Raw genomic sequence first — 15,016 nt, 5'->3', positions numbered from 1 at the left:
ACACACACACACACACACACACACACACACACACACACACACAATATATGCTGTAGCAGGAAGTGACAGACATAAGAGTGCACAGAATCGGCAAGAGAAACAAATAAAGATAACATAGATTATGAAAAAGATAAAAATAAATAAATAAATAAAAAACAATATCAGTTAATTTATATCAGAGGCCTGGGTAGAGGCATACATATTTATGCTTACTTACAGCTAAGTAGACGGTGAGTAATTCTAGAGTAAGTCACTCTAGAGTAAGCACAGTGGAAGTAGGACATGGGGATGAATATGAAGGGAGTGTGGGATAGTGAATGATTTGTTAGTCAGGGTTACAGCAGGGGCATAGCCAGTGTGTGTTGAGGTATTCCTTGAGATATTTTTTTACAAACAATGTAGAAGAAAGAGAAGAGTTCATTAGGAAGTTGTTTCCAGGTTTTTCCCACTGTGTTACAGAATACTGAGTCTCCAGCCTTGTTATTATGTTTAGTAGTGGAAACTAGTAGCTTATTAGCTGGGCATATTTTTTCCAGATTCTTGTATGGAGTAATCAGACTACATAGGATTAGGGTATCCATATTGTGGTAGAGAATCTTTTGGGTGATAAGTTGTTCATAATGAGGTTGATTCTGCATTTCTAAGCATCCCAGCTGTTTAAGGTTGGGACAGTGATGGGTTATAAAAGGTGCGCCTGCGGCGAATATGGCAATGTTATTATAGCTGGTTGCAATTTTGGTCCAGTTGCTTTTAGATAGGTTGGTATAAATGGCACAGGTATACAACATGTTAGACATAGTGTGGTTTTGGGCAATGGTGTGAGGAAGGTTTTGAGTCTATAAAGGGTGCCTACTTTTCTGTTGACTGACTTTAGAGTAGTATTGATATGATCATCATAGTTAAGGTACTGGTCTATTGTGATACCTAAGAGTCGAGTTGTAGTGTATGGCGATATGGTATTTGCATTGTTAGAGGTTACTGTCAAGTGACATTGTGGAGACTTTTGGGTAGGAGTCAAAAGCAACAATTTCATTATTTTTGGGTTCGGGAGGAGGCAGTGTTAGAGACCAATTTTCAACATTATTAAATACTGTTTAAGTGAGGGTCTGGAGTGAAGAAATGAAATTGGCAGAACAGATTAAAGTTGAATCATCTGCATATTTTATGCCGGTGGCTTGTGGAGTACTGGCTTTAAAATAGATATATATATATAAATATATATATATATATATATATATATATATATATATATATATATATATATATATGTAATATGTGTGTGTATCACGGTGGTGGTGCATGCTGTAGCATTTTTGCACACGCTGTCTGATTCGATTCTCAGCTAGAGCGTCTTCTGCGTGGAGACATGCGTGAATGGGCGTACCTTCGTTGAAGGTTGTATGTCCTATTTTGGAAGGTGTATTCTTACACGTACATATATTTCTGTAAATATATCTATATACACATGCACATAGGTGTCTCTCTGGCTCTCTCTGACTTTGCAAATGCATCAGTAATGACCTGTGTTAATTATTCCGCACTTCCGTGACTCGTATGCCTAGTATCCGTCTCATTGTTTTTTAACTCTGGCAACATGTATGTTCCCACTGGTATGGTCAATGTCTGACTGAAGGTAATCTTCATGCAATGTACTAGTATTAGTCTCCTTGGAGTGAGAAGTATTTATCCGGATAATACATCGGATAGTCCTCAGGCCTCTAATTCTGTGGATTGTTTGGGCAGCACAATTTTATTTATTTTTTAATTTTTTAATTTTTTAATATACATTTGTTGACCGGGAGTGTGCAACTGGATGTAGGTCCATTTTCAGCGGAGGCCCGGGGAGAAAAACTCCACAGTTAAAGCATACAGACAGTAGTTACATTGGATTTACATAGCGACTAACAATTTGGTTAACATAGCAATTAATTACAAACATAGTTGTCGATGAACATAGTACATCATTAGACAACTAGAGGTTGCAGACAGTATTTGTGTGTGAGGGTTTATAACGGTTACAGTATAACTGCTGCAGAAGCTATGGACTTGCATATGGGGTGTATGATTCATAAAAATGAGTTCCTTGGGTTGGCATAGGATTGCCTGGTCTCAACAGTGTCATAACACCTGTTAGTTTTCTTGTGTTAAAACAGGACCTAATACTGTTCAAGTGCATGACAGCTTTCTAATGTTTGTAGTGGTAACATTGCAGTAGTGTTGCATTGTTTCAGTTGCCAAACGTGGACTTTGAGAAAGGATGGCCTCCCAGCAGAAGTCGCGTACCATTGTGCCATACAGCTTCGAGCCAGTATATACCGATGGTCAGCGTCCACCTAAACGAGCACGCAGATGCAGCAGTAGCAGTGAGGAGGATGATGCTTGTGTGACCGCAGATGAAGACATGAAATGGTGCACATGCCAGCTCTGCATACCAATGAGTACTGCACGTGAATGTTACTGCTGTGCATCATCGACCCGTGCCAAAGCCAAAATCATTGAAATTCAGCCACCACCACATTGCATTACTGCACATCCACTATTTGAAAGTACTTGCCTAACGACACATATGCTACACATCCTTATGCGAGCCATGTACTACTTCAAAGGTCATTTTCAACGTACACAGTGGACAAACAGGTAAAAAACAGTCATAGTCTATCAGTCTGCATGTCATGATTATTGTCTTAACTAATTTGTGTGTTATTGAATTCACGGGTTACAGTTGATATGGTTGATTTCACTAAAAATGAACTGTAGCATGACATGCTTATGATTGCTATAGAATGTGAACGGCCTGTAGTACCTGTTGTCCATGTATGGATGATGTTATTGCACTGAACTGACACAGACCTTCAAACTGTTGAACTTTGACAAAATTGTGGCTGTCAGACAGCAGAGTTTTCATGCTGTGATGTTTTCTAGGGATGTCAGATTTGATAAATGAAAAACAGCATTGCAGATGTAATTTCACAGTTGATATTAAGTTGCTAATTATTGATCTGCCCTGTACAGAAACAGAGATTAGTTTACTTGCATGTTGCACGCACTGGCACTACCAAGTGGGTGACAGTTGAGTGCATGTTGACACGTAATGTTGTGTGCAGTATATTACTACCACACTGAGTCATCTGCATTGGCTTGCATTTGAATTTTCGGTTTGGTTAAAACTATGCATGTTAGCATTACTAGAGTGGAGGATGTGTAGCACTGCAGTTTATAGCATTTTGTATGCATTAACATTCGAGACATTATAGTGACTGTGACCCTTTCCTGTTATGCAGAGTATACAGATTCGTTGCCTACCGAGCATATGTGCTATGGATGTACGATAATAAAAAACTTGGTTATGGTCATCAAGTGGTCATCCCCTCATGTGTTGTGAACAGTATACGGCAAAGATTCCCCTCGGAGGAAAATGATTATGTTGGCTTTCAGGCTTTTGAAGGTTTTTGGGAGTTTCCAGAGTAGCACTTGAAGATTACTGTCAAGTTGTTGAAGCTGTCAGAAGCTGGAAAAAATAATAATTATGCATTGTGTGGATTGTGTAGTATGCAATTTATGTAGTACATGGTGGATTTCTATTGATGTATTAACCAACTGAATTAACTGTAACACTATGTTGTGGATCATAATGGTTGATGTATAAAACAATTACATATGTAATGGCCATAACTGCGAATGAAAATTTACAATTTACATAGAAAATTTGTTTTTTAGTATGTCACATATTTACTTAAATAGTGTTAATAAATTGGATGTAAACCTTTATCCTTGTCAGTTTATAGAAGACTTCCATGGAAAGGAGTGTGAAGTACAAGTTACAGATTATACTTTGATTGCAGTAATGCATGCATCAGAATGACTGCTGTTTATGTTTGCACTACTTAGAAATAACTAATCGAGTAACCAGTATTGGCAGTATGAAGGGCTTGGTTATGCACCCTTCATGAATGTATAAGAAATTTAATAGAATAGACCTATTGAAAGATTGGTAATGAACTGCTATCCGGTGAAGATTTACTATAAGTGGATCAATGGTTTCTGTATTATGAAGTACATGAGTATTTGGTTTAACTGCATAGCTGTTGGCAAACTGCACAGCCTCGGCTTGGTGTTCATTCGTTACGCTAAGTTTTTACTACAGTATTTTACACACTGGTACAAAAGAGTTTCAGCCTCCATAAAGGGTCTACATATGCAGATTGTTGTGCATTACACTCATACACTTTGTGTTTGGTTTGCATTGGACACAACCAAGTACAGTCTGAAAGCCATTTCCATTTCCACTTGGTGCATGGTGGCATGTCCTGACCAATATGTTCTCCCATTCACTGACTCAAGCCTGTTGACATTTATACTTTGATCATAGAAAAAGGATTACTTGAAGCATTACTTGAAATGCAGTCTAAGGCATTACAACCCCCTCATCAAGGGATACATGCATGTCAACTGATGCTCCAGTGGAGCTCATTTGCGTTTAACCATGGAGATGAAGACTAAGCATTGTCCTCTGAGTCCAGATAGAGTCTATTGGGGATAAATATTTTTATTAAATTGTGCAGAACACGGTGAGTGCAATGATGTCAATGCACCAAGTCCAGCCACAGCATGAAAGGAGAAGACCTGAACATAACGTTGGGATCTAGTCAGATATGTAAAGAAATGCATGCATTTTTTTGATACGTGAAGATGATGCAACATGCATTTGTTAGATCGGTTTATCAGTTTCACAGCATGGTTGTTATACGTAAATAATGTTTTACAGGTATTGAAGGCTTACATGTGGTCATTCCAAATGACACAGCTTAAGGTACATGGACAGCATCCCTGAGAGATGTATGATCATCGATGGAAGATATTTATTGGCATTATTTTTTTACACAGATTTCACTACATGTCATAAATGTATGACATCCATATGATGTAGTATGTACATCAACGAGCAGTGATTTCATTATGCTGTAAGTGAAGGTTTTTTTTAGTGCAAGATGTAATATTTGTTGCTGTTCATGGATGTCATTCGTAACTTATTTGCAGGTGTTATAACAGGTGGTAGTTGTCGATGGCTGTTGATGCATATCATTTTGTAGCCACTTTGAGGCACATTTCTCAGTGGAACACTGAATGTATTGGCATTTAAAATAGAGTAATTGTATGGCAGAGCAGTTACTAATGTGGCCGGTTGACACTTACCATCTTCTCCTTTTATTCACAGATATCTACATCAGTCTTCATTGAAAGATGCCCCACTGCATGGCATATGGTTGTGGAACACACACTGGCCATTTGCCAGAAAATGTTTCTATACATAGCTTTCCACGCAATGTGGAGCAATGTACTGTGTGGGCAACACGGTGTGGAACAAATGTAGGTAGCATACCCAAGTTTGTGGCTGAAGCAGTAAACTGTAAGAAGCCACGTTATTATCTTTGCTCCCTCCACTTTGAGGAGAGCATGTATGAAGTCAACTTCATGAAACAGTTGCTGCCCACTGATATTAGAAAAGGCAGAATTCTTTGTCGCTTGAAGAAAAATGCAGTACCCAGTATTTTTAGTTTTTCAAAGGTGAAGACACGAGTGTCATCATGTCGACGGATTGAACAGCAGGATCGACAAAAGGTAATCTAGAAGTAAAAATTTTTTTTATTAAATAGAGTACGTGGGACTGCATGCAGTGGAGTTCATGATATAGTGTACAAAATTGTGCAGTAGATTGTCTTGTTTTGTCTGTAGTACGTAATGTAATAGTACAGGTATAATTTGATATTTGGCCGCTCGATAACCATGCCCTTATGGCAAAATTATGATAATTGTCTTGGTGCGCTTCTTTTCATGATTCCAAAGGCTGTCATTGCTGCAATGGACAAGTCACGTGGCTGAATCATAAAACAGTTAATGCATTATTTAGTAGCTTAAGATGAACTGTTAAAAATGGGGTGCTTTGCATGTCTAATAATCTACTATTCTTCATTAACAGGTGCTGGAGGAGTTGCTGAGGTCACCACATGAATCAGCAGAACAGGTAACACAGCCAATGGACACTGATGAAATCCAAACCACTGACCATCGCTACAACTGTGATGTAAGTAATTTGATTTTAAGCCTGTTGTTCATTTTGAAAATGTGGTTATGTATGTGTGCATACAATGTAGGTTCCCAATCAGTGAGTGGTTATATGTCTATTGACTTGTTAAATTAAGTCATACCATACCAAAAAAGAACCATATCAATATGTGACTGTTTATGGTATGGGCTGTCAGAGATAGAGACGTATACAAGCAATGTAATGGTTATTTTTAAGTATTGATAGCAATTTGATGTGATGTTCTTATGGTGTCGTAGTTATACACCGTAATAGTGTAAAACAGTATGGATAGAACATTGTTCATTGTCAGCATTGAGTATTTGGCACTGACTCTGGTGTGAACAAATGTATAAATTTTAATTGTTAATGCACATTTTTTCCATTATACATTATCAGTGATATAATAAAGTGCAAGGTAGATGACAGTGTAGATGTGGGTGGACAGTTAAATACCATGATTCACTGCTGTTTAACTTCTGTGAATCTAAATGGGGTAGTAGGTTTGCATTGATAAATCTGTATTTAAGGTTTGTTTTCAAATGTACAGTACAAGTTTGGTTATAGATGTCTTCAGTGAAGCCAGGCAGACACACGCAAGTTAAAGTTGGCAATATGTACTTAGCAGCCATTGGACCATAGGAGGTTAGTAGGCTATTATCCCGGTGCCCCTTAACAACATAGCCAAGACTTTAGCACATGTTTAGACAAACCAGCACCTAAGTAACCTGTCCAGCATGGACATGTTTGGAATACCACTGACATATTTTCTGTTTGCCATCCAGTTATCCAGGTTGCATACAAAGATGGACAAAGAGGTACTCTACTTGATGTGGAGAGGGAGTCGATTCCATAGAAGATTGACTTTATTGGAGAAAAATCTATCCTTCCAACAAGCCCTGTTCATGTCACACACCAGGGTGAGATCATGCATGGGGGTTACTCGAGTGGATCTTAATTTGTGGATATGCAGCAGTCGCATACAGGTGGGGTCCATGATTACCTTGCATGCCAGACAGAGGTCGCCTCTGAGGAGCCTGCATGAAACTGAGTAGTGGGATAGGGCTTTTAGCCTATCAATGTATGGTAGGATGTTTTTGGACCTGGCTTCTCATTGTAAGGAAGATGTGTGTTCTTTACAGCTGCATAAAATGCAGAGAGGTGTGTTGTAGTCAGTAATGGGCATTGTAATGGAAGAATACATTGATGTTACGTCCATTTTTGCTACTGGAAGACATACCCTTATGAGGTGGGGCACGTAGAATGCTTTCCATACCACTTGAGCTAGATAGTGATAAAAAGTCAAGTTGATATCAATCATCACAGCTGAGTGCTTAGGACTTTGTCATTAATGTGATAATTTTAGGGGATGTGACTCTCCACAAAGAGGAAGATGCATTCTTTGACATTTGTGCATTGTTTCATAACAAAGACATCACCTTTATACTCTTTTGTGTGTCAATACAGAGTCTGCAAGAACAGACAGGCATGCTGCTGGAAGACCCACTGATTGAAAATGAGGAAGTCATCGTAGTGGACATCAGTGTAAGAATTTGTGTGTTTGAAGCATCACAGCATAGCTGTCTGTGACAGTTTAATTAGCTGTTCAGATAGGTGATATTTAATTTACATTGTTTGTTTATTCTTTTCTAGGAACAGACTGCTGTATTTTCGGAAGAGGTAGTGATCTCCAGCATGGAGTATGCCGATGGAGAGGCAGGAAGAGATAATGCAGCACAACATGACTACACAGTTGGAAAGAATGGATTATTTCCCGCTGATAATATAAATGGGAAAAACAATGTTACAAAAATTACAGAAATTAAAGCATCTCACAGCACAGTATCAAATGTGCGAAAGAGAGGCCACAGGAGATCACGGAGCACGGGTAGTCAAACTAAGGTGTCACATACTATGTTAAGTGTAGCAACCCAGACTGCAACTGTAAAACCTTCTGTACATGATGCTGAATGTATGGCCTCAACATGGATGGATGCTAGCACACAGTTTCCAGAAATGGGTGTATCACCGGCGCAACTTCTTAAGGATCACACTTATGTAAAGTGGGGTAAGCCACATGTTGAAACGAGCAGTAGTACTGACATCTATGCGATGGAACAAGGAGTCCAGGTGGATATGTTAAATGATGATGAACAAACGACAGATATGGACCCATTGAATGATGATTGTTTGGAATTAGAGATGCCTTCTGCCATGGTGTGTTGTAGTACCCCAGTGAGAAGTAAAGAAACCATCAACTGGAGTCTGACAAGTGATGCCCAGACAATGTATGAAGACATAAATGACTGCCATGAAGAAGACCCTGACTGGTGTGAGCCATCGACCACCATGTCCGTATCTGAAAATGATGAGACTCTGGAGTATGAAAATGTGGAGCAGCAGATGGTGTTGCAACGGAAATTTATTGTATTTGAAGACTGCCTGGATGAACTGCTGAGAAGAATGATATGTCCTGACTGTAAAGCACCAGCATGTGATGACTATGAGAAAAGAGTTGTTGGATCCATGTTTGCCACCAAAGTAATGTGTCTGAATGGACATGAAATTGTAAGTTGGCAAAGCCAACCAGTGTTGGGTAGAATGCCTGTGGGAAATCTTTTGAATGCAGCTGCTGTACTATTTAGCGGAAGTACATATGCACATATAGCACGGTTTTGTGCATATGTGGGTCTGGAATTCATTAGCCAGACAACATTTTATGACCTACAGCGTGAGTATTTATTTTCAGTAGTTCAAAAACAGTGGAGTACGCATCAGCAAGATCTGCTACAAGACATTCAAGGTAAAAGAGTGAGATTATCAGGTGATGGCCGATGTGACAGTCCGGGCTATTCAGCAAAGTACTGCTGCTACAGTTTGATGGATATGGACTCTGGATATCTCCTGGATTTTGCCATAGAGCAACTTGGTGACGGAACGTCTTCAGTAGCTTTGGAAAAAAAGGCACTCCTGAAATGTATGCAGAACTTGCGTAGACTGAATGTGGACATAAGTGTAGTAGCAACAGACAGACATCGAGGGATTGGAAGTGCAATGAGGACAGAGTTTCCGGAAATTGACCATCAATTTGACCTGTGGCATGTGTCAAAAGTATTACAAAAAGATTGTATCAGTTGCCAAAAAGGAAATGGAGCAGTTAATGCCGTGGTGCCAAAGTATTTCAAACCACTTGTGGTGGTGTTCTGAAACATGTGATGGAGATGCACCACTACTGCTTGAAAAGTGGAAGTCTCTCATCCATCACATAACAGACAGGCACACCTGGGATTGGGGAGAGAAATTCTGTGCCTGTGAGCATGACATTCCATTGCCAGACCAGGAAACAAAACAGTGGTTGGAAGTAGATGATGCTCCGCACACTGCACTAGTGAAGATAATGAGCAACACAACACTGGTGAAAGATCTGAAACACTTAACACAGTTCTGTCACACAGGCAGTTTGGAAGTGTTTCATGCTCTGCTGTGCAAGTATTGCCCCAAATTTGAGCATTTTTCAAACAGTGGAATGAAAGTACGGACAATGCTCGCCATTTTTGATCATAACGCCAATGTGAATCGTCAGCAAGCAGTTGTGCATTACCCAAAGATTAACTGCGCAAAAAAGGGAGATCTGCGTTACCGCATCGTGTATCCTAAGGCAAAACAGCAATGGGTTGCAAAGCCAATTTTTGAAGAGAGAAAATATGACTATATCTTTGATATGATTGTGGATGTCCTCATGATGAAGAACGGAAAAATTTCTGTTCCGAGCTTTCAGGTAACACCTGTAGCCAAAAATATAGCCAAGTGTGAGAGACCAGATAAAGCAGAAGTAATTGCCAGGCATATAACACGATTTGGTAAGTCACAGATTCCTTGATTACTGTTGCATGTAGTCAGCATACTAGAAGTGTGATTGAGAGTAATGCTGCACCAGGCCTACATGTTTGATCTGCAGTGATGTGTCATGGTGTTCGAGCCAGTGACCATTGCAAAGAACAAAAATTGCTCTTTCCTACAATCAAATGAAGAATTTCTACAAGTACATTTGTAGATGACAACTCTGAAGACTACAAAGCTAAATTAGGACATACATCCGGATTTGTTAATGTCTACTCCAAGCCAGAAGGATGACATCACAGAAAAATAACAAATGTGAGTTGCTTTTGCATGTTAGCATTGCTTACAAATGACAATAGGAATTGTGAGCAGTCTGAAAATTATGATGTGTGCATAAGACTAAAGTTGACAGTGGAATTTACAGTTACGGTGTAGGTGATGAAGACAGTAATGATCTGCTAGATAGTTTTGCCAATAAAGAGGTTGTTGACACTGAGGTAGCAGTTTCATTTATGGTCTCGGTTTACGGGTGTGATTACAGTGTTGTTGATGACTATGTAACATAGAGGCGCTGGATAGTTAGTCTGTCAACATCATTGTTACTGATGGGCCCTTAAGGAACACACGAGCTGAGGATCATCAAGTTCCACAACCAATCTCGAGTTTTGCACAGGATGTACAAAACAGGATGAGAATAAGTACATGTTTTGGTAAGTGGCGAAGTGTAACAGAGAACGTTGTATATACAGTGTCACACATGCCGCGGTAATAGACAAAGTAGATCAATGCAATTAGGGTAACCCATGAAAACTGAGATAGTCATCAGTTATTTGACATGTAAAAAGGCTTGATGAGCTTGAAATGTTGCTGTAGATTAAGCGCACAGTGCTAGTAAAGTCTAGGTAATCCATTTATGAGTGAGAGCCACTGAATATTGTTTTAATGCAACTACCTTTCATGGGTATTTTCAAATGTATGCATTTTGAACACTTAAAATTCAATTACAGGATTGTGATAACATGCAGTGTCCCATAGACATCAGATCTGTGTACATTGTGTGTACATTGCACAGTGTCCGATAGGTAATGACTGTTTGGATATGTTTTCAAGTTTGCAAGGAAGACCAGGTGTACAGTCAGTTTATACTGCATGTCTGACAAGCAATGACTGTTTTGATACGCATTCGAGTTTGCAAGGTAAAGCAGGGTGATAGGTAGTGTCTGTTATATATATATTTTTTTTTTGTATAACAAAAAATTTAACTCTACTCCATAAAACAGAATATGGATGGATGTCAGTAGTAAGGATAGTAACATGGCTTACTGTCTCAGTTATGTCATTGTAAGGAAGATAGACTAATAATCGCTTTATGTCAGTAATGCAATTATTACAGATCAGTTGACAGAACGTTGCAGTTTACCGCTGAGGGCTGCTTGTGAGTGAGGATGTGAGACAAGATTACAAGTCTTTATAGTGATCTATTCTTGTTTAGTGGGAGATTCAGACAGCTCCTAAGGATGATCAATGCTTAGGGGCAAACACTTAAGGTCCCTTGTGTGTACTATACATATAAGTTACAGCACAATGACATTAAATATACAGATCCAACTGATATTGCCAACATCCTGGCAGATAGGATCAGTGCTAACATTAACCCCCTTCTCACCCTCTGAAGGGCCTATCTCTGTACTGGAAGAATGCAATGGTCCTGTCATCATGGCTGCACAGTTAAAAAGCACAGTCTCCAAAGACAAGAACACAGCATCCATGGGACCTGACAACATCCCAGGCTGCATTCTACACGAAATACAGAGGGAACTGGCACCACACCAAAGTCACATGTTCAATCATAGACTCACCTCAGGCTTTGTGCCCACTGAATGGCAGATGGCAGCAATTATCCCACTCCAGTAAGGGTGGAACCACAACGGACCATGGGAACTACTGCCCCATTAGCCTGACGAGCCTGGTCTGCAAGGCCATGGAACGAATCAGCATGGAACTTTAAACACAGACATTGGTAATCTCCAAACTCACGACCCTGTCCAGTTTGGGCCATGTATCCTAAAACTGATAGACTTCTTTGAACCAGTGACCAAAGCTGTAGATGAGGGTAATGTGGTTGGCACAGCCTATGTAGATCTTGCCAAGGCCTGCAACACCATTCCCCACTCTGGAATTATAGATACAATGAATAAACTAGGTATAAATATCTGTCATAAGATGGTTTGCCAACTGGCTCAGTGACACAACCCACACTGTGAAAGTAGCAAACTTCAAATCTGACTTCAGACCAGTGACAAGTGTAGTACCACTGGGTTCAGTCCTGGGTCCTCTCCTGTTTGGTATCTACTTCTCTGAAGTACAAGCTAACAAATAGAAGGTCTTTGGCTAACGATGTTTGCAGATGACTGCTAACTAGAAGCTATAAGCAAAACTCATAACAATGTGGACACCCTACAGAAGGCCCTCATTGAGACAGATGCCTGGTGTCAAAGCCATGGCCTCAATCTTAATGACAAAAAGTGCAATCTCATCTCCTTTGGTAAAAGCTCTGTACCCATGAACCACCACATAGGCAGTAGTAAATTTAACACGGAAAGTGTGATAAGAGACCTTGGGACACAGGTGGACAGTAGTCTCTCCTTTGATAATCACATGCCCACGGTAGTCAGTAAACCCTTCTACGTGGCATACCTCCTCACAAAAAAATTTCTCATCAAATAAAAATAAGTCATTGTTCCCCTATACTCTTCACTTATTAGTCCCAATATACTTTACAATGCCCCCTTTGATAGGTACCTCACAAGACATCTACAACAACTGGAAACAGAGCAGAAATACATCACAAAGAGGATTACTGGCCTAAAATATATGCACTATGCAGACCATCTCAAAAATCTCTATCTTTTCTCCGCCACATATCGCCTAGTCCGAGGCGAGCTCTGCCTTACATACAACGCTATGTCAAACCCAGAGCTGTTGGACATGCTCCACTGAAATAAATCCCAATCCCTCTGAGCTACACACTCTAGGTCCCTAATCCTTGTCACCACAATAAACAGAACAGGCTGGAGAGATAGATTCCTGTCCTAGAGACTTTCCATACTGTATAACAAACTACCTATCTATATGATCCAAACGTCCTCATTATGACTCTTCTAGAAAAATCATGATTGTATGGGAAATAGGAAATTCACGGATAACTTCTGTGTCTCTGCTCGACAGTGGCACAGGAAAATAATATTATTGCGTGGAGAAAGCCAGGGTAGCTTCTTGGCTAGGTTTATATAGGCCCTAGGGCCAATAGCCTAGTATGGCCAAATGAACAGTGTATTGTGTCACATCAGCATGCCTCATAGGAGTACCTAATTTGGCATTATACCTTTGCTCTGACATGGTGGAATCAAAATTGATTGTTGAATTGTCTTGAACAAACAATGAAAAGTATTGCAAGTAGGAATAATTATCATGCAGTGGATGTCACTTCATGCACTCTGTGTGATTTGAACCAAAAGAGTAGTACTGCTACTTAGAAAAACTTTATACTTTGAAGCTTTCTCAACAAGTTGACTGTGTTGCTAAAAGATTAAGAGATATGCCGGAACAAAAAAAATAAAAAAAACATGGGTGAAGCTATTGTAATAGAAACTAGTGGCTGACATAAGAGCCTAGGAAGGCTACTGTTAAGGAAAAAAAATTCAGTTGTTAAGTAAAGTTTGGCAGTATGGTTAATTTTATGTTATATTACACTAACCATGCAAAAGTAGTACTGCTACTTAGAAAAACTTTATACTTTAAGCTTTCTCAACAAGTTGACTGTGTTGCTAAAAGATTAAGAGATATGCCGGAACAAAAAAAATAAAAAAAACATGGGTGAAGCTATTGTAATAGAAACTAGTGGCTGACATAAGAGCCTAGGAAGGCTACTGTTAAGGAAAAAAAATTCAGTTGTTAAGTAAAGTTTGGCAGTATGGTTAATTTTATGTTATATTACACTAAACATGCAAAAATAAGTATGTGGACAGCCAGTAAACACTACACACACTCCAATGCAGATTTATCACTATGTTCAGTTGAGAAAATTGATATAGTACACAAAAAGTTGAATTCACATTAGTGCTTTTTTTTCTCCCACTTAGCCTGGATATGTGTAAGTCAACAGTAAGGAGTAAATGGTCATTAGGGAACAGTTTTAGTGGCACACCAGGCTGACATTTGTTTGAAGTCTATTGTTATGCAGGGTTGCTAATTAGCTGAACCTAGCCTAGCTGGAAATCTGAGACTGACTCATAGAAGGAGTGGAGATGGGAGGAGTAACTTGGTCAGGAACTGACAGTAACAAAATTGCTCTTTGTAAAAAGTGTTTTTTATCTCTGTAATTAGGTGACACTTTTCCAAGCTTCTTTCAGAAAATGTGTAGTGCATCAGTATGAACAACATTTGTAAAACTCAGTGCAGGACAGTCAATGACACTTAATCTACTGACTGTTAAACATGGGAATATTTTTCAGGTTTTCCATTCAAAGTGAATGGAAGCCTGATCTGACAACAAAAGGTAGGGCAAATTGTTCTCACAATCAGAGCTGTCAGACTGCATTTTGGGACAGATTTAGCCTATTATGTGAAAATAGTCTCATGGGGATGTCTGCCCCCATGAGGGCAGACAGAAGAACAAAAAATATAAAAATAAGAATGAATATTTTTTGGATTAAAGCAGCTTTGGGAGGTGCATAAAATCAAGACTAGATAAAAAAATATGTTTTTTTTATCATTTGCCTGTAGTGGTCCTTTAAGTATTCCATAAACATTTCAATTTGTGCTTTTTCTTCATTTCAGCATTCCTCTGCTTTATACAAGTTTTTGTAAAATTTGTGAAATGTTTCTGATACTTCTATGAGATCTCTGGTTGTTTTTGTTGTATTAGGCAGTCAAAGTTTGGTGACAACCATTTTTACTTTCTGTTTCTTAAGTCATTTACTAAATGTTATTGTGCTCCGGAGTTATCAAAAAATAGTTGCTTAACAGCAATCTTTCTAAACTCATGGATATTATCCATGTACTTTCTTAATTCCTCTTAAGCCCTCTGCAGTT

General features: G+C 39.2%; 1 protein-coding gene across 1 annotated transcript; it reads left to right on the top strand.

Annotated features, from left to right (window-relative positions):
• The first annotated feature begins 2,158 nt into the window (after window positions 1-2,158).
• LOC122795958 (P2X purinoceptor 7-like) lies at window positions 2,159-3,468 on the top strand. Its single transcript, XM_044064440.1, has 2 exons — window positions 2,159-2,637; window positions 3,282-3,468. Exons 1-2 carry the CDS (start codon window positions 2,258-2,260, stop codon window positions 3,466-3,468), a joined length of 567 nt encoding a protein of 188 aa, XP_043920375.1. The 5' UTR covers window positions 2,159-2,257.
• Window positions 3,469-15,016: the final 11,548 nt, after the last annotated feature.

The sequence above is a fragment of the Protopterus annectens genome, chromosome 2.part2 (genome assembly GCF_019279795.1).
Source record: "Protopterus annectens isolate FY-2018-M chromosome 2.part2, PAN1.0, whole genome shotgun sequence".
Lineage (NCBI taxonomy): Eukaryota > Metazoa > Chordata > Ceratodontiformes > Protopteridae > Protopterus > Protopterus annectens.
Note: the sequence above shows the minus strand (reverse complement) of the source record. Positions and strands in the feature narration are given on the sequence as shown.